A 19,727-nucleotide genomic window follows, 5' to 3' on the forward strand; every position below is an offset into this window, starting at 1 on the left:
GCTTCTTGATTGTCTTTGCATTTTCTACTCGGGCAGACGTTGACTGTGACTACTCACCTTCATCTCAGAACCTTTCCCAAAATCTCTTTAAATGTCACGACTGGACCATGAATCCTTTAAAGCACCCATCTGCCCCTGCTACACCTGGACTGGGTTGCACGAGCAATTTGTGACTCTTTCATTTAACGCATTTGATTTTGGTAACAAATGAAGCCAAACGTGCAAAAGTGCAGAAAACTGTGACCACTTAAAGCTGATGCCAAAAGTGAATCAATCCCTATAGACCCCCATCTTGAAAAGTCTAGATTTACAGTGGAGATAAACATGTTTACAGCCCACCCCTGTCTGCCCATAACAACTATGCAGGGTTGATTTCTTTTTATAACTTACTAGTTCAAGTTTTATTGAGGCCTAAGGATGACTTTAGTGTTTATAGAGACTAGTGTCTATGTAGGTTCCCAGTCATCCACGTCATGGTAGTCATAGTTGCTTGAATTGATGGTAACTGGACTTTTTAACTGGTAATTTTGGGAGAATTTCTGGAGAAACCAGGGACAAGGCTGAAAATCTATATTGGCTGATGATCTCTTGACCCTCATGTGGCACTGCACTAAAAACAGGCAGATTTCTGTCATGGAAATCACTGCAGGGGCTCAGAAACACTTAAAGAAATGCAGGTTAAAGCTCTATCATGCAAGAAGGTGTGAAGGTGAAATATCTTCTTTAAGCCAAACCTCATTTAAAATGGACTGAGGCAAAGTGGAAAACTGTTCCTTGGTCTGATGATCTGAAATTCTTTTTGGGAAAACATGGACCTCTGGACTAAACCACCGGGCTTGTTATTCATGCGTCATACTACATACAAAAGTCTCTGATGTATGAGGGTGCATTAGTGCCTGAAAAGGCATCATCATTACAGAAAGATATATGCAGATGTTAGAGCAATATATGCTCCCATTAGAAGATGTTTTTTCAGGTGAGGCCTTGCATATTTCAGCAACAAAATGCTAAACTATTACAGCATGATAATAAGTATAGTAGGAGAAAATTGGCTTTCATGCAGTTTACCAACTGTAAACTGTCCCAACGTTTTTTAATATGCATTACTACCATTAAATTCAAAATGAGCTCATAATTTTCATTAAATAGCATCATTTCACTGATTATTCATTAGATATTTTCTCTCTTCTCTTGTGAATAAAATATGGATTTATGAAATCACTGAGTTCTGTTTTTGTTTATTTTATTTGTATTTTACAAAACGTCCAAACTTCATGCAGTTACTGAAGTTTACCTCTCAAATGCGTTTGTGGCGTAGCTTCTTCTTTAACATTTGTAATGCAATTATCTGACAAACAAAATCACTCGCGCTGCGGTTATTTCACTAACAGCACATTCAAGAAGCCTGCGCTCCATTTTTGGCACGTGAGTGATACTTGGCATGTATGTGGATGCATCTTGCTAATCAAGTTTGCCAGTACTACCTGATAATTTAAGCCCCTTTTCCGTTAGTACCTACTTGGATTGACTCACCACTGATCACCACGATTCGACTCGGATCAACTGGTTTTCCATTGCAATCCAGTACTACCTGCTCGGATCGCTTGGAACCGTGCAAAGTCGATCCGAGTAGCACTCCTAGTAAATTAACGAGTCATTGCACAGTCTCACAGTAACCCTGATAACATACGTGGTTAAGAAAACAGATGGATGACATTTAATAATTCAGATTGCATCATTATAACCTAATAAAGAAAGAGGAGTTAAAGACAGAACAAAACATATTTCTTTAAAGATTTAGCCTGAAGCTACAGCACACTACTGCAGTGTTAAGATGTAATAAAATCAGATCTGTTTCCATCTCACTTTATGTGCATTGCTGCCAAACATCACACTTAATAAGGTTTTTAACATTCATATACACTAAAAAAAAAAGAAGCTTGTGTGACTCGGCGGGGGTCCATATTTTAGACCACACTTTTGTGCATGCGTTAACTATGAGTGTTAAAGAAGATGAGTTTTCTTAGGATCAGCAATTTGAGGAGCAGCAAAAGTAGAAGAGGAGAGTCACTAGCGGGCAGTGCCAAGTTAAAAAGCTTGTTTGTTTCTTAAGAAGATCAAAGGTATTGAGGCCTTGGACAGACATGAGAAGAACAGCCTCTGCAATCTGCTCTCCATTCACTCCCAACAACACCAGCAAAGAAAAACAAGGCTTTTCTCTTTGGAAAAATCCTGGAAATCATCCCAGACAGTGTTTTAAACAAGCAAACGCTCTGGGACTTCCCAACCCCTCTCCACGGGGAAACGACATGTTGGTCAGCATGTTGTTTGCTATCACTCAAAAGTCCAGTAATCTGCAGGTGTGGTTTTTGCAGACAGGAATGCTAAATTAGCTTCCAAGTCTTGCACCCCAAAACTGATATTTTAAAAAATATGCTGCCTCAATATCCATTTGTCCATTGAGCCTATCAGAGCTAATAAAACAAGTCTGAATTTCAAAGCATCCGATGCAGCTGTTCCCAATACATTTCTGTAACCTCTGAGTTTGGATTTGCATCACTACCACTTAGGCTGGCAAGTACTTAATTTCATAGGTTCATATAATATGCCCATTTTTATGCAGTCATCAGCTTTACTCTTAAAAAATAAAGAAGCATCTTGATGCACGTGGTAGAGGCCGAGATCGATGCAGATATCAATGCCAACGCATGTAATGGTACTGGATCGATACTTTCTCTCCTCTTAGTTCGGTATGTAGCTCCCTAAATTGTGTTAAATTAATTATTATTATGGAAATGAAAAAATATACCACAAACATGCACTGTGACAGCCATGCTGACTTTATTTACAGCCTATAGCACACTTAAACAACAAGAGCCGACCCAAAGTGCTTCAGAGACAGACACATTTACGTTTCAGTTTCAAAATATGCAAAAAGCTGAAAGGTGTGTTTTGCTGTATTAAGTCATTATTGTGGAAAGTAAATATTACAGTGATTTAGTCGTCATTAAAAAGTGTTCAGAATTTGCAAAAAGACGACGATTCATCTTATAAATCATGACACAAACACACATAAGCTGCACTTATGAGTAAATGTAAGTATCAGCAATACTGGCCCTGTATTTACTTGGTATCATAGGAAGACCAAACTTTGCAGCATCAAAGAAGACTAGCATGCGGGGCACCAAACTCGCTGATCTTCACTTTTAAAAACAATATTCATATATATATATATTTTTGGCCACTTGGGGCAACAATCAAGTAAATCACGTGAAGAAGCACCCCATCCTGGGAAATAGACAGCACACAGAAATATTCCTTGTTTTAATTAGCAGAATGGTACCAAAATAAGAAAAATAACTGAAAAAAACTCATGGACAGCTAAAAATATAGCTACACAGACAACATATTAGCATATTTTTACCTTTTATGGCAGCCTGTTAAAACAGCTATTGATCAATTGGCTGTAATTTTGTTCTTCACCATCTTGAAAAAAAACTATTTGACTTTGTGCTGTTAATCTGCTCGTTTCTAACCTAAATTTGATGGCAGGTACATAATTGTTTCATACTAGTTGTGATGTGTTAAAATGAAATACTTAAGCCTTTGAATTATGACAAGTAGAAAGATGCTTTCAAAGCTCTTCAAAGCTGAGGGAAAATCCAGTTCAAAATAATTTGTAAGACTTTAATGTAAATAAAACAGCTAATTAAGGCCTCACATTTAACTGACGCTATGAGAGGCAACATATTGACTAAGAGATGTTTTTGTTTATGTGCTCACTTTGAATTTGACACGAGCAACTCCTAAGTTTGAGACAGAGACAACAGAAGACTGGAAGACTTTATAATGATTTTAAAAAAAGCACAACTACTGGAACAGATCAGAGCTAATTAGTGTAACTGGAAACAAGTCAGTAACATGATCGGAAGGAGGGTTCACCATAAGCATTTTAAAAATACCTTTTTGTCCTCATCATCAGATTGGTAAGAGTTGGTTTTCAGTAGTACCTGTTTTTTGCTATTTGTTTTGAAATAATACATTTAAAATGTCCCGTTACAAAATACGTCCATCTCACTTGAAACATTTTGTTATTTATTGACATTTGACACACCAGCTGCCCGTGTGTCTCAGTGCTTACACGCTACAATATTAATTACTGTTAGGATATTATTGGTAAAAACTACAGTGTTGGACGTGTTTGTTTACTGTCAATAGCTTCGTGATAAGTACTTTCTGAGTAACTGGTGCAAAAATGCTTAAAAGTTTAAAAACACTCAGTGAAAAAAAGCTTGTTGGACAACAGTCTACTGTCTGTCCCCCACTCCAGATTTAAACTCAGAGGAGATTGTGCACTCTCTGTAACTGTGAAGCAACACAGTCAAATTTGATCCTTTAAAACTAGACTTAAAATGTATTTTTATTCATTGGCACATTGGTCTGATTTGCTTACCGTGTCTCCTTCTTTTTTGACCATGACTGTACATGTTTAGCACTTACTTTCATGTACTTTCCTTATTTCTTAAGTATTCTCTTATTTATTTATTTATTTATTTATTTACTCGACTTCTTATACATTGATGACAGATAAGCTAAAGTTAGCTACAGGTCCTGCGCTAGATTTAGCTTTCAGGACATCAAATGGAGACCATGGCACTGTGACATCTGTGAAGGGACCATTAATGCTGAAGGATGAACAAACTTGCTTGCAATATTTCCCCCCACCCAAAATGATGTCTTTGTTCCAGTGAAAATACATCTATACATCCACCCATTGGTTTTCTTCCACTTATCCCACTCATCCTGACCCTATCTCTAAAGAAGAGGCTAGCCACCCTTTGGAGAAATTATCATAATTTGTATCCACAATCTCGTTCTTTTGGTCACTACCCAGAGTTCGTGAGCTCAGGTGAGGGTAGGGGCGTAGATCGACCGGTAAATCGAGAGCTTCGCTTTTACACTCAACTCGCTTTTCAACACAGCAGAGGAGGAATTTAAGTATCTCGGGGTCAATGACTATCTGGGTCATTTAACAAAGACAATTCCAAACTACAAGGATTGGTGGTAAGAGTCCAGGTAGAAAAGTGCTTCCTGCAGTCCAAACCCATCCAGACCCATCCAGACCCATCCAGACCCATCGTCCACTGAGAACATTTAGTACAATAACAAATGTAAATCCAACAAAGGAGGCGCTGAACTCTTTAGAATCTGTTTTGTCTTTGCAGGTTGTTCCAGCGTTTTGGGAAACAGGGACCTATAAAAATGTTAATTATGGCCATTTCTGTGTCTGTAGGAAATAGAAAAGTGAGCCAGGCTTGTTGCTTATTCTTACCACAATCATACCGCCCTTGTGTAATCCTTTTTTGTATAATTATTTTGTGACTGAACATAATGTATGCATATCTAATAGATCAATTATGTATAAAAGTCCCACAAAAAAGTAGCTCTGTGTTGGGAATACAGCTATCCAAAGAGAAACTGATGGTAGGACTTGCATTTTCTTCTAAAACGCCATGAAGTGTGTCAGAAGCACTGAGAGCCAGCAGTGATTACAATAAACCACAGAGACATCATCAAAGAGTGGGCAGGAGCTGTAAGACTCGCTGAGGTCCGTGGCTGAAAAGGCCTACTCGACGTTGTTGGCGGTGTAGAGGCCTCTCCGAGGGACCGGCGCTCTGTTTTAATCTGCTCGTTTCAGGACTGAGTGATTCATCGGCTTTGAGATGGCTTCACTTCAAAAGTCTCTCCTACAATATGTGTTTCCTCATTTCATGCCTGTGACTTTTCACTTTTGTGTCATTCCTGCAGTTCGCCTTACATCTTTTCTCTTTGGTGGCAGGAATTTAGCGTCTTGCCAGGGCTGGTATGCGAGTATTTTCTGGTGGCATCATGATTACACAGTCGTTTGCCTACTTTACATACATTTATATCCCTGTGATATGCCAGCACTCTTTTACAACAGCCAGATATGCTGATTTTGACGGATCTCACTCCAAAGACTTATCCGAGCTTAAGCAGCAATTTAGAAATCCCTAAATTAAAAATCACTTTGAGTTAAACCGAGCATCCAAAGAGGCGATGCACAGTATCTAATTTTGACTTTTTCAGAACGCATTAATCCTCCCAAATGGGAGCTGACAGGATATCACAAGCTATTGTAGCACACCAGATACCTCAGGAAGCAATTACCATGAATACATTTTCTAATAAACTTGTACCCATCAGATGATAAGCAATTAAACATGCGTAATTATGGCTTCCATACAGTAATTTCTAAGCTGATTAGGTTTGTGTGCTTTACAACCTGAATGGGAGAATATTAATAGTGCTTTGGTTTGGGGTTGCTGGTTAGTGGTGGCAGCTCATCAGCGAATCATATGCAAATGAGGCCTCAGGAAGTGCATGAAGCCTCATTCCCGGCTATTAGAACTGTCAGGGGAGGGAGGGACATGTCAACGGGCAACGCACGCATGCTTGAATATCCATTCACACTTAAAGAACCCCACGCACCCATTGTTGAAAGGCAGGAAATTATATATTCTCTTTGCATGCTTCTCTATACTTTTTGTAGACTAATATAATCCTTATTGTACTTTCTGCCCAAGTCCTCTAGTTTTACAGTTTTTAATGGGCTGATAAGCAGCCAGTGTGTTGGCTGATTTATTATAAGCAGCATATGGATACTTCTTGTTTTGTTTTGATATTTATTTAGGTATCAGTTTCTAATAAAGTAACTTTAACATAAAGTTCGTAAACCGTGAGCAATGACTTTATTTGGATCAGTTATAAACCCTTAAGGATCCTGATCTTTGGATCATCACTTGATGCATGATTACTTATGCCCCACCCACTTCCTGTTCAAATCTCCTCTTTGAGAGGGGCAGCCAATCAAATGACAGTTGACTTAAAGTGGACATGAGACACTACATGTGCTAAGCATGGATTCCCACCCTAAAAATGTATGACAGCTTTAACACTGTCCTTAAACTGGGTTAAAAAAGTAATTGCAGTTACATCTTTTGGAGGAAGTATACCATCACCTCATGCAAGTACAGAATATGACGGCACTGGGTTGGTTAGCTGCTGTTTATAGTCCTAATGGTAAATGGACTAATAGTGTCTTGTACTCAATTTGAGTTTGAATTTCTACTACAAGTCTCATTTACCCACACACATTGATATGGTGCTTTTATCTATATCTAAACACTTTTGTCTAACATTTACACACCGCACTCCGATTGGTGCAACAATAAACTACTAGGTGTTCAGTATGTTCCCCAAGGATACTTTGACACATGGACAGGAGGAGCTGGGGATCCATTCACCGATCTTTAAATTGGTAGACAGCCCACTCTATCACCTGACCCTGCCACAGTGGTTTATATTAAGCCTCAGTCACATCGGCCTAGTGACTGGTCGTTGACACCACTGGTGACCTCAGGTGGCTAAGGAAAATGTGTATTCTCCGTCTGGCTCGTTTGCTGGAGGTTACCGACTGTTTCCGAGTGAAATCAGCCCTTCTTGTAAGTGCTTTGATTGAGAGCAGATTAGCACAGTCGTCTTTGGATTTTATCTACACTTGCTAACACTTGCTAACTAACAAGCGAGTGGCAGTTAACCTTCCTCAAGTGTTCATCATTGGGCAGCTGCACTGAAATGATAGAACAGCTCAAATGTTTGTCATGATGGGTGATCAGAGAGCCTGTGTTAAAAAGGTTTTCTATGGGGACGTATTAGGCAACCTTAGCTTGATAAAAATCACATTAATCAGACCTCTGATAGACCAGTATCAGCTAAATCCTTTGAGAGGGGCAACCAATCAAATGAGAGTTGGGGTTTAGTTAAAATTGATCCATAAAGCATTTTTTAAACTATGAAACCAATCATAGTCACCCCTAGTCAACATTGCCTTTTTAGAAAGAAAGACTTTTATCTTATATTACTATTATTTAATTAAAGACTCATGAGGTATACATGCTACTCATGTGTACTACGTATCACACTCTCTGTGACTTGTAACATAACACTGTTGCTGCCTCTTTAAACACACTTGTATTATTGCCTGTCCCTGTATCACTGTTTATTGTCAAAATTGAAGATGAATTCAAATGCAGTAAACAATCATTTGTAATCACATGTACTTAAGCTACACAATAATGGATAAAATTAGCTCTTTGGTGTGTATCAATTGACTGGGGATCTCTGGGAGATGTGGCCAAAAGCTTCTGAGAACCAAGTAAGTGGAGATTTTAAAGATTTTTAATCCAGTCTGTGTCCTTTAGTTTGGCATCAAACGATTCTTGAAGGGCTCCCTTAAAGATTTAGCGTGTCACCAATTTGCGTTAATATAAGAAAGAAAACACAAATGATTGAAAATACCCCGAAAGGCACACTTACGATTGTGTGACTGTCGTATATTAGGAGCAAATTTGTCTTCACAAAAGACTCTTTGAGACAGTTTTATCAGCCATTGTTTGCAGGTGCAGCTGTTTGCAGCGATTATGGTCTAATAACAGATTGTACTCCACCTCCCATTTCTAACAGCAGACAGACAAACCCCTGCAACAAGAGAAACTGCAGACAAAACACACAAAAATAAGAAAAGAGGCTGTCTGTTGTCAATTAGCTGAACGTGGCATCCTCCAGTAAACACTGATTGAGGTGGACTCTGACTGACTGAACTTTCTCCTCTCTGTAATATTGCAGGAGGACCTCAGTGGGTGAAATACATGACTGATTTCATTTCAAATCCCAGCCACTTTCTCCGCTGACAGAGCTGGTGAACCAAACATTTCATCTGTACAAACCTGCGACTCTCTCCCAGATACAAACCCTCGGGGAGCACCGTATAGCTTTTTCTCTGTGACTTTACCAAGGCCGCCATTCAATCAAGTGACTCTGGCTGTGAGGGCGGCCTTCTCGCTGCCGTTTGTGCGTGCGCGAGTGTAGCAGACGTAACATCACACACGAGGCGGCAGAGCGGTATGGTCCGTTCGGATTTATTATCAATCTGAATATTACTTCTCACACAAAATATATAGTTCTCATTGAGGCTCTCGGTATACATCTTCAATAGCACTATGCAAGTTTTCATAAAGTCATTCGTGGTCTATACATGGAGGGATTAATCGCTCATGTTGCACAAAATGTCACAATATACCATACCAGTGATGGAGGGACAAAGAAATTTAGCAACAATCCCAATATAAGGTCCTCTTAAATATATTATTACTATCCATACAGCATGACAGTATTTCTAAATAGAAGCAATAACTATCTCAGTTAGTATATTTCACATTTACTGTTAACAGAGATGTTTATGCAACAAACAGTTGGTGGCGTCCGATGTAAAAACAATACAATGAGGAATAAGAGAACAGCTGATGTGTTTCACAACAATCATGACGTGTGGGGGGCTCGGAGTCGGATAACCTGCGGTTTAGAACGACAGTGTGATGTCTCGACCCAAAGTACAACAACGCACACGCTTCAACGTCTGTACACACGATGTAGTAGCTGATTCAGATCACAGAGGAGAAACGTGTGAGGAGCTACATCGATTCATTTAGAGGATATAATCTGTACAATAATACGGGTTTTACAGGCAGGAAGTTCATTTAGTTTACATAGCACTATAGTTTAGAGCTGCAGTGATTAGTTGGGGGAGAAAGCAAAAAAAAAGAAGAAGAAGAAAAGAAATGCCAATAAAACCTTTCTCTGATAAAACAATGGTTTATATCTCAAGATTTCAGACTGTTAGTCATATTAAAAAAATACATTTTCTTTTTTTTTATCAACATTTCCTAAACTGAACGATTAACTGGGAAAATAACTGTTAGTTGCAGCCTTACCGTAGCATGTTTTAATTGTGCCGGAGATCATTTTCTAAGCTTTTTGCATCAGTTTTTTTCTCTTTTTTGCTCATTTTGGAACAAAAATCTTCACTTGACATCACATAAACATCTTGTCAGTGGCACTAGGATGGTATGTTCAAAAAAACAACGTCACAGTTAAAGAGGACCGGGGTTCATACTGACAAAAAAAATCTCCCAGCGCAGCCGCTGATCGGACAGCACCGACTGACCGCAGATCAGCGGCCGTACGCTGAGGGAAATTTTGTGTATATGGATCCAGCTGAGATATCTGGCACAACATTCATAAGTATACAGTATATATAGAGGTGAAGAGGAGGCAGAGGGAGAAGAGGGAGAAACAGAGCGAGGAGAAGGCAGGCCAGAGAGAGATGTCAGTCTTGAGTGGGCAGAGGAAACCGGTGCTCAGCGAGCGAGAGGAAAGCATATGTGTGTGTGTGTGTGTTGGGTGTGAGGTGGTGGGGGGAGTGGGTTGCGATGCCTTCACTGAGGAAGTGCTTTCAGGATGGCGTTCACCTCTTCTGCCACGGCTGTCAGCGCGAACTCAAACTGCTCCTGAGGAGGAGGAGGGGGAAGGAGGATGAGGAGGAGGGGGAGGAGGAAAGGACGCAGGGAAGGAAAAGGAAGGATAAAAGTTTTACTGTGTGACCAAGTGGAATGGCATTTCAGAATGACTGGCAGCTCCCGACCCTGCCCCTGATGTGCTTGGCCACAGTCTAGAGGTGAAGGTGAGCCTCTCTCCGAGCTTTCAACTTAAAGTGTGTGAGCAGCCGGGACCAGCATCGATCCAGCCAGGTGTGTCTTAAAATGGAGCTTTTGAGTCAAGCTGTCTCTCAGCTTTCTCTGCTCGCCTGTGTGTATGTGTGCGCGCGCGTTTGAGTGTGCATTTGTTTGCGAAACCGACTCATAGTTTTCCCCGAGGAGCGCAAAAGAGGCCGATTGATGTTTGCCCCATGGACCTGGTGTTTTTATATTCCTCTCCTCTCTCCAGGCTGAGGGGCCACGGGGTCCTCTCACAGAGAAAAGCTACGTAGGAGTTTGGAGGGAACAGCCTTTAGATGTGTCAACACACAGGCTGCCATAGTCTGGCCTGAGGATAGGCTAAATCAATACAGAGGAGTCACTGGTGACCGTGCCTCTCGCTTTGCAGTGGAGATTATCTGGAGTGCCGATGTTTTCTATTTTTATGTGTCTTCTGAAGTTGTGATGGGGCCAGAAAATATGTAAGCACATCCATGTTTATCTCCATTGCAGTTACAGGTGCAGACATCTATTCCCAAGTTAGGTTTAAAGTTTTGTGCATTGGAAGAGAAAAAAAACTAAGATACTTCTAAATATGAGGGTTTGTGCACGCTGTTCACCTTTACGCCACTGGGGGGAGATCAATCTCTGCACGACAGATCACAAACGGATGTTAGTGAGGAAGGGGAAAAAACAAAACGGTCACACATGTTGTAATTACTGCGTGTTGATGTCTGTCAAAAAATTAGTAACCAGAGTAAGGGGAGAAATTAATGCCCCTTTTGTGAGCTTTGTCCAAAAATAAAACGGCAGCATCACGAAGAGGAGGGAAAAACAAAAAAGAACACGACTGGTTGCTCAATTGTCGAAACCTAACTGTGAATTTCATACCTCATTACAATGTAATTTCTGTGTAGACCCAGTATGAAGCCACAAAGTGGAATCAACAATAGTCTGATATAATTTCACTTAGACTCTTTTGAAGAGAAGCAAAAGCAGAGAGTGCCCGGAAAGCTTTCCTGCGCTGAGCAGAGCAGGGCCGTAAAAGCAGCATTAATGAACCATCGAGGAACACTCGAGTCTGTTAGCATAGCACCGGAGTCCATAAATATTATCACCCGGCTCTGCGTGGAGGTTCGCCTTTATTATTTTTATTATTATTATTCCTTTCCAATTACAAGAGAGAAACAAAAGACCCTTCCTCCCTATTATTTGCATTAGTGGATAAGAGGAAACGCTTTGTTCACACCCTAAACTGCTCCACATAATAGTGAGAGGTGAACTGTTTGGACTAGACAGACAGATGCTGTATGAGACGAAGACAATCTAAGAGAACATTTTTGATTACTTTGTTGCCATTTTTTTTTTTGCAATACCAGCTGATTCCTCCTAAAAACTGACTCAATATCTTCTCATGTCTATTTAATTTGGTTGTATATTCTCCATGTTCTGGTTTTGGACTTCGTCACACTTTCTGATGGACATTTCTTTTGACATTTGAGATGTTACATGCTCAAGTCATGAATCTTACGATGCTGCAGTTTGAAAAATATTTCCGTGAGACATCTTGGCCATCCTTTTATTTTTGCAGCTCGTGAAATGTGGACTGTTGTTCTAATCCTGACGCCGTTATCAGTTACCCCATCGTTTCCCCAGAAATGATCCCATGCGCACGTGAAGCAGACAATCCTTGGTGTTGAATGGCTGCAAACCCTCCTCCCGCTCTCCTTTCTCTCTGCCCCCCCTCCCCCCCACACACACTTCTCTAACTCAAAGCCGGGGACCTTACCTTTGTCTGGACCATGCCAGCTCTCTGGTCTCTCAAGTGCTCCAGGGTAGCGGCAATATCAATCTCTTTAGCACCTGCAACAGACCGAAAATTGGACTGAGTTCAAAGCAGTGGAGTAATCCAGCTCACATCTGTCAATCTCTCTTTATACTGGGCTCCCTTTGGAAGAGCGCAGCGATTGAAAATTATTACATTCATCCCTCGAAAGACTTGGACAAGAGCCACTGACTGTTTCTCGATAAAATATGCAAGAGGAAATTTTTGGGCCCTGGTGCAATAATGCATTCAAACACACCACACACTGGCTTCCATGTGAGAGTCGTGTTCAAAAAACGGTTTAGATGATGTCCATGTAGGCAGTCCACTAATATCCAAGAGTGTGCACGTGCACATATCAGCAAATTAATTACAATGATTTATAGCAGATCTGCAGCAGTCATTCTGATGATTAACCCATGCAACAGTTGCCTGCCCTCAGCAGGGATCAGCTGCTGTTGAGCCTGTTTTGGCTTCACGAGTCTGTGAAGTTAATCTGGAAATCTTATTCCACTTTCAGATTTATGGATTGTGAGCAGCATGCCAGAGCTCATTTGAGGAAACTGACATAGAGAGATGTAGAGAGCAAAACCCGAAGAGAGAAAAAGGGAGAGAGCCCCTGAACTCTCAAGATGGTTTTCAAAGTGAGGCAAAGAAAGGAAGCAAAGGAGATGGAGCAAGAGCGTGAATGTATGTATGCGTGTGGGTGAGCGAGAAAGAGACAGAAAAAGCGGGATTTAATGCGGCTGGACTTAGTACTCAAAGTGCTCCAGTGCTTTGACAAGACTTTCATGTCTTAGATGGGCTGAATTCCAAAGTTAGGCTGGAGAGAGGCTCTCAGAGAAAAGAAAAAAAAAAGCTTTGGAGAGCGAGATTATGTACATTTTATATATCTGGTTCAAGAGCAGAAAAGAAAGGGTTAAAAGAGACCGAGTGGCACCTTTCATCAGCACAGACAACAGCGAATTCATCACCGAACTACATGAACATAGTGCTGTTTTCCAGAGACGTGAGGGGAAGGTCTGCGTCCGCCTAACCTGCTCTAATGGAGCTGGATTGCAGGGGGAGGGCGAGCAGGCGGCGAGGGCAGAGGTCAAAGGATAAAGGGCAGGCTAACCTACGGGGGGGGGCTTAAGGTGCACAACAATAGAGGTTTATGTCTCAAAAGAACTCAATAGACAAAGCTAACTGAGCATTTTTTTTATTCATGAACACTCTCTGGTCGACTCTTCTTATGCTGGCGTAAAGATTCAACTAAAAACGAAAGTTTTCTTTGTCACAGCGAGATTAAAAAAACAAATCCATCCTCAGACTCTTCCTGTTTTACATGTAATGACACATCCACACCACAAGGGTCATTTTCCTGTTGTTTTTTTTGGCTGTTTTTAATATAAAGTACTAAAATTTGTGATTATATTAGAGACAACAAACACAGCCTGAAGTCCAAATGACTGACACTGATGATCTTCACAGTTTGTGGTTCACATCGGTATCAAGCGGGAACAAATGTCAACAATTCTCAGAGTGAAATTAGAGCGAAAGCCGCAGACCGCTAAGAATAAATCAAATCAAATTCAATAAGCACAATGCTGCCATTAAATATTAAATATTGATTCAAACCACTGGAGCAAATTGCAGATTCTGATTTAAAATGTATTTTGCCTTTAAACATTTTATTTCCATGCATGTGCTATCTAAATTCATGTCGCAGCTGCTGAAGCAGGTCAGCGTGGCATGGAGGTAGCTTAAATAGATAATTACTAATGTGGGTTCCTTTCTCATTTCCCTTTTCTCTGTTTTCTCTTTGTTCTGCTCTCTCCACTCCTCTCCACGGCTTCGGTCTTCGCTGCCTTTCCAGGCCTCAGAAAAAGTCACCCTCTAATGCATCCCCAAGACCCTCTGTGGAAAATGAGAGGCTTTAGTGTTGCCGGGGCAACACTTCAAGCAGAAAGAGTGAAAGGGAAGCCATTGATCGTTACCTTTAGCCATCCTATTGAGGACCATGTCAATCAGAATGTAAGTCCCACTCCTGCCAGCTCCATCACTGCAGAGAGTCACAGAGAGAGAGAGAGAGATCATTAAGGCGGCAGAGTGAGATGCTTTAATCTCAGAGTGTTTTTCTTATAAGGAAACAAATTGCTCATTTACATCTGCATCTGCGCAAAGACTGTCGAGTATGTTTAAGCACAAATTAGCCCGCGCACACAGACGTGCGTTTCTCCGTTCGCGCGTCACGTGGTGGATAAAAATCAAAAAGGCAAAAATCAATAATCGCACTTAACATTCCTGCGAAAATACCTGAGCAGATCTGAATATTTGATGATGCAATGAATGTGATTATGTTAAACCTTTGCACACAAGCGTACATGTGGTCTTGAGAGCTGCATGGCAATTGGAGAGAGGGGATTGGGTTTTCTAAGGCACACTGGGGACAAAGGCTTTTAAATGCATGCACCTCAGGAGCAGAGGAGAGGTTGAGAGGCCAGGGGCGGTTCGAGAACAGCTTTTTGGAGAGCCTTGCTTTTCCATTACTCCAGAGATAGCCCCATGAAAAGGCTTCCTTTGTGCCCACCAGCCATTCAGCGGCTCTGCATGTTAATTGCAAACAAGGCGTGGACATCGCTCTAATAAAGGCAAAGCCAATAAAACAGGAGAGCGGCCCGAGCTCCACAGCTTCATTAATCCACTGCTAGACACTCAGTCCATACAGCTCCTTCAGAGGGAGAGCAGGCTTACTGGCCCCACACATGACTCAACAGGATGTGACTATTAAAAGTGACCAGACAGATACCTGGTGTTTAATACGAACCAATCAAGGCCAGTTAACTAACTCAACCAAATGGGAAATGGGAGTGTATTCGGCTGTGCCATGTTATTTACATAAGAACACAGTGAGCGGAATAAACAGCAGCTCCGGTGGAACCAGACAGAGTGAATGGACTGAGCGGGTTTAAGTAAACAGCCTCTCTCCTCCAACACATAGGCCACGACAAACACTCTCTGTCCCAAAGCAGCAGGGTCAGCCGCTGTCACAGGGTTCAAACGGTTATACTTGCCTGCAGTGGACAATTATCGGGCAAGATCGACCTCTGTAGCACTTGTTAACCTTTCTGAAATAAAAAAAAAAGAGAGAAAAGTTATTGTCATTGCAAGCTTGGCATTAAGCTGTCCTAAGTGCACAGGCTGCTACATCGATTCAGGAAACAATTCTTTTATTTATTTATTTTTCTTGAATAATAACAATAATAATCAAAACAAATGTGACTCATGAGGGACTTGGGGCGCTGTGGCCTGGACGAAATTAATGACGGCAATAATCAAAGGGCCAAACACAACCACGAAAGACGCTCCCTCATGTCAATCAATCCCGTTAATTTGAGCGCAGAGAGAGAGAAATCTGTGTCGCACCCTCGTAAATAAATTGAGCATCATTTCAGGCGGCGTTATTGTGACATGTGGGTGATGGATGTGGTGGTGCGATGTTGTGATTTGCCGACCGCCGACGCATTAACCCGAGCCAATTACGAATGTTATACACCACAGGCACGGCGAAGGCCAACGAGCCTTTTCACACCCCGCCGTTGCCATGGAAACTGACTACACCGAGAGCTTCCGCGTCTTTCCATTTCCTCTCGTTTCCCACCTTTCGGTGACAAAATGAGAAGTATCTCATGGTATCTATAGCTGATCTAAGCTTGCGTGCACTAATATGTTTCATATAGTAAGTATAATGTTTTGCATGAATAGAAATATTGATAGCTTGTGCTATATTTTTGTAGTTTTGCCATCTGAATGCTGTATTTGTGACCAAAATTCTTAATAGCACTTAACATGTTTACCAGTATTGAAAAGCACAGGTGTGTTTGACGTAACATCATTGTGAGCTGTGCTGTCTATCTGTGAAGGTTCCAATTATAGAGGACCAAAGCAGCCAAAATTACAGCCCCCCCCCAAAAAAATTAAAAAATAAAATAAAATAAAAATAAATAAATATTCATTATTTCTGATGCCCTCTTTGCCAAAACAGTGATTTATGGAAATCTGATGAAGATTATCAACGAGTTAATATCTGAGAATAAGTCAAAATTTATCAAAAAACAAAATATTTAATAAAATACATAAAATAACACAAATATGTGAATAAATATGGATATTAATACAAAGGTAAAAAAAAATGCCCAAGAAAAGTAAAAATCTTATAGGTTTATTTTGGTGCATTTAATGGCATATTTTGTTTGTTTTGGCATATTTGGTCCTCCATACTTGGTGACTTAAAGTTTATTAAAATACATGTGCTAAAAAACTGGACATGATAGAACTCTTTGCAATATAATTCGATGCTTATTTGGGAGTAGAAGTGTTTTCTTTTTGATGCTTTTTTTCTTTGCACTTTTATGTGAAATCACATTGCATACTAATGCATACATTTTAATAATCTTGTTTGATATCGGAAGCATGACTAAATCAGAACACGCCTTCAGTGTAACAGCATACAGAGACGGTTGGAGTTCCCATGCAAGCCAGAGGAAGGAACAGTGTGAGGCAGAGTAGTAGGAGGAGGAGGAGGTGGAGGAGGGAGACTGAGAGTGGAGTGAGAGAAAGACAGTTTGTGCACAGGCCTGGCTGAGGAGACACAGTTTCCAATGATCACTTTTGTGACTATGCAACTGGGCTCATATTACTAGCTGCAACATCACAAAAATGACACTGGCAACCGCAAAATACAGAGTTGGCCAAAACCACAAAACCGTGAGTGTTGAGTGCATCGTGCGGATCTGAGACCTCTGAATCGCCAGAGAGCTTTAGATTCCCAATAACCTTCAGCAGCATTATCGGAGTTCACGGCAATTTAAGCGTGAGGGAGATCTCAACAGCAGGGCAAACAGTGTATATGTAATCAAAACACAAGAGAAACCATTACAGTAGTGTCTTAAACGTAGCTGACTGCAAGCAGATTAATTTGGAAGAATGGCAGCAACTCTGTCGAGAGAGGATGACACGATAAAACTACAGCTCCTCTTTTTCTTTCATCTGCATAACAAACCAGAGGGACAGGCTTCCATCTACAAATCAGATGCATCTATTCTTGCGTGGAGGGCTTTTCCTATCCCTCCTGGGTATTCCCAGAGGTGCTACTGCCGCTTTTCTGTCAGAACATATTATATGGAAAACATAGTAAGGTTATTCAGTCACTAGCTTTCCCCCTCTCCCATGTTTTTAGTGAGACAGCTCTCGTTTAATTGGGTGTTTGAATTAGGTGGTGTTTTTTTTTTTCTTTCTTTCTTTCTTTTCTTCCCAAGCCAAGCCAGGCAGTGCGGGGCTGTTAATTTGCTGCATCACATGTGCTGGAGGGAGGTGAGGGAAATAGGCCCAAGATGAAAGGGATAGTACAGAAACACAGTCCTTATTAGAACAGCCATTCTCTAGGACACCAAAAGGCAGTGGGGCAAAAGGGAGAGGGACCAGAGAGGCGCTGACAGAATACAGAATATAAGGGAGGGTGATTAAGAACAAGCTCGGGACAAAGGCTGCTTAGAAAAAAAAAGGTGGAAATCTGTCTGAAAATCTGCTGAGCTGCAGTGTTTGTTTGAGGACCAACCGGCTGGATCTCCACTCTACCTGCGGAAGTCTAAGAGGGTCCTGGCTGAGCTGGGGATCCCACGGTCCATCCAGGACAGGAAGTGGAACTGAGTGACGGTGCGGGTCTCGTTAGTCTGCAGGTTCTTCAGGTAGAAGCTCCGTACCAGGAAGTCCTCACACCAGATGTGCTCAGACACCAAATTCACCTAAACGCAGACAAACAGAAAATCAGGTTAAGGAAGGAAATGAGGAACATGGACACCTTCTTATAGAAATGTCAGGGTTTGTTTTATGCCAAATATTTCAGTTTTCATTCACTTTTTAAAGAAATTAGAGGTGCACCGGTGTAACTCACAGACATAATAATGACCTCAGCCTGTCAGCAAATGGGATGGTTTTGGTGTCAGTGGGCGATTTGTCATCTATTGCATCACATCGCTTCCACCCAGGCTAAATATTCAAAGATGGTGTAACGATTGATGAAGGCGGGGTTGTGACTGTGAAACATCAGTATTGGTGTCATCCCAGAATTTCCCTAATAGAAAATAATACAGGAATCACAGTTTTGTGTGCTTCCTGCTATTAAATTAGAAACATTTTGTGGTGAAATGAGATGTGACTAAGACACCAAAGCACGTGGGAATAATTTGGCCATTTTGATTGAACTGGGGCGTTGTTATTGTCGGCATTATTATGATAAAATAAGAGATTATTATGTTTTATAACCCTTTATGATTTTAAGTCTAAGATCCTGGAGGGACAGGCTCTCATACTGCTACCACAGTTTATAAACGCTACCGCTTAGCATGGAGTTTTAAGAATAGTATGAATAGATTTGTCTTATTTTTTAATGCTTCTCTTTACTTTTGGAGATTTTTACCCCCATAGCTTGCTCTTTTTCGCCCTTTTTCGATTGCTACTCTTCACACAAATTTCAGCGCGTAAAATCCAAACCTAACTGCGTGGTTAGACACCAGCTGAAGTGGGAAAACATGTCTTTCGTGACCTTTCTGTTTAACCGCTTTCTCAATCACCTCGTATATGTGGTAGACGTCGGATCCCTCGTCGGGCCAGTAGTGGTGGCACTGCTTCACTCCATTCTCCGACAGCGGGGTCAGCATGACGATGACGACGCAGCCGCTCTCCCACACCATCTACACGCCAGAAAAGAGACACCCATCAGTCACACCCTGAGACGACAAACCCTTTCATATGCGACGTTCCAGTGGTCCTAACCCGCAGCGCCGAGAGCAGCGCCGAGAGCGTTACTGATACACGGCAGCGTTGTATTACAGAGAAATTGATTTCTTAATCTTCATCCAGGAAGTATGAATAAATGTCACCTCTCCGTGTGTGACAAATGATAAATGTTGGGCTCGAGCAGCAGGAGGGCGCGTCATGTGTCGCCCTCTCTCTCACGCTCTCAGTCGTCTGAGCGAGATCACAACATCTACTGCTCTGATGCTCCATTTCATCTTATCACAACCTAATGTGTCCTTGGAAAAAAAAAAAAAAACAGGCCCACGGCAGCCATTAGGAAAATGAGGAGGAAACGTGGGTTTTATGATTGCTATAAAAACACAATGGCCTTGACTATACACTAATCACAAGCTTCTGTGATCCAGCCCAGTGGACACATTACACGCCAACTGTGCCAACTGTGCCAGGATGTGATGAGATTAGGCAAGGTGATAATGTGTGTGTGTGTG

At 41.3% G+C, this 19,727-nt stretch overlaps 1 protein-coding gene across 2 annotated transcripts in view; it reads right to left on the minus strand.

Moving 5' to 3' along the window:
- Positions 1–8,983: 8,983 nt before the first annotated feature.
- ptprn2 (protein tyrosine phosphatase receptor type N2) overlaps positions 8,984–19,727 on the minus strand; it is a 146,367-nt gene continuing 135,623 nt past the window's right edge. For both annotated transcript variants that reach the window (XM_005722780.1, XM_013915954.1), the window contains exons 17-22: positions 19,053–19,172; positions 18,058–18,224; positions 15,495–15,548; positions 14,418–14,482; positions 12,403–12,476; positions 8,984–10,427 (exon numbers count right to left, since the gene is read on the minus strand). In XM_005722780.1, coding sequence (XP_005722837.1) covers positions 10,356–10,427; positions 12,403–12,476; positions 14,418–14,482; positions 15,495–15,548; positions 18,058–18,224; positions 19,053–19,172 — 552 coding nt within the window. In that variant the 3' untranslated portion in view covers positions 8,984–10,355. The remainder of the gene's footprint in view (positions 10,428–12,402; positions 12,477–14,417; positions 14,483–15,494; positions 15,549–18,057; positions 18,225–19,052; positions 19,173–19,727) is intronic.

Source organism: Pundamilia nyererei, unplaced genomic scaffold (genome assembly GCF_000239375.1).
Source record: "Pundamilia nyererei isolate P.nyererei 1_Seehausen unplaced genomic scaffold, PunNye1.0 scaffold00007, whole genome shotgun sequence".
NCBI lineage: Eukaryota > Metazoa > Chordata > Actinopteri > Cichliformes > Cichlidae > Pundamilia > Pundamilia nyererei.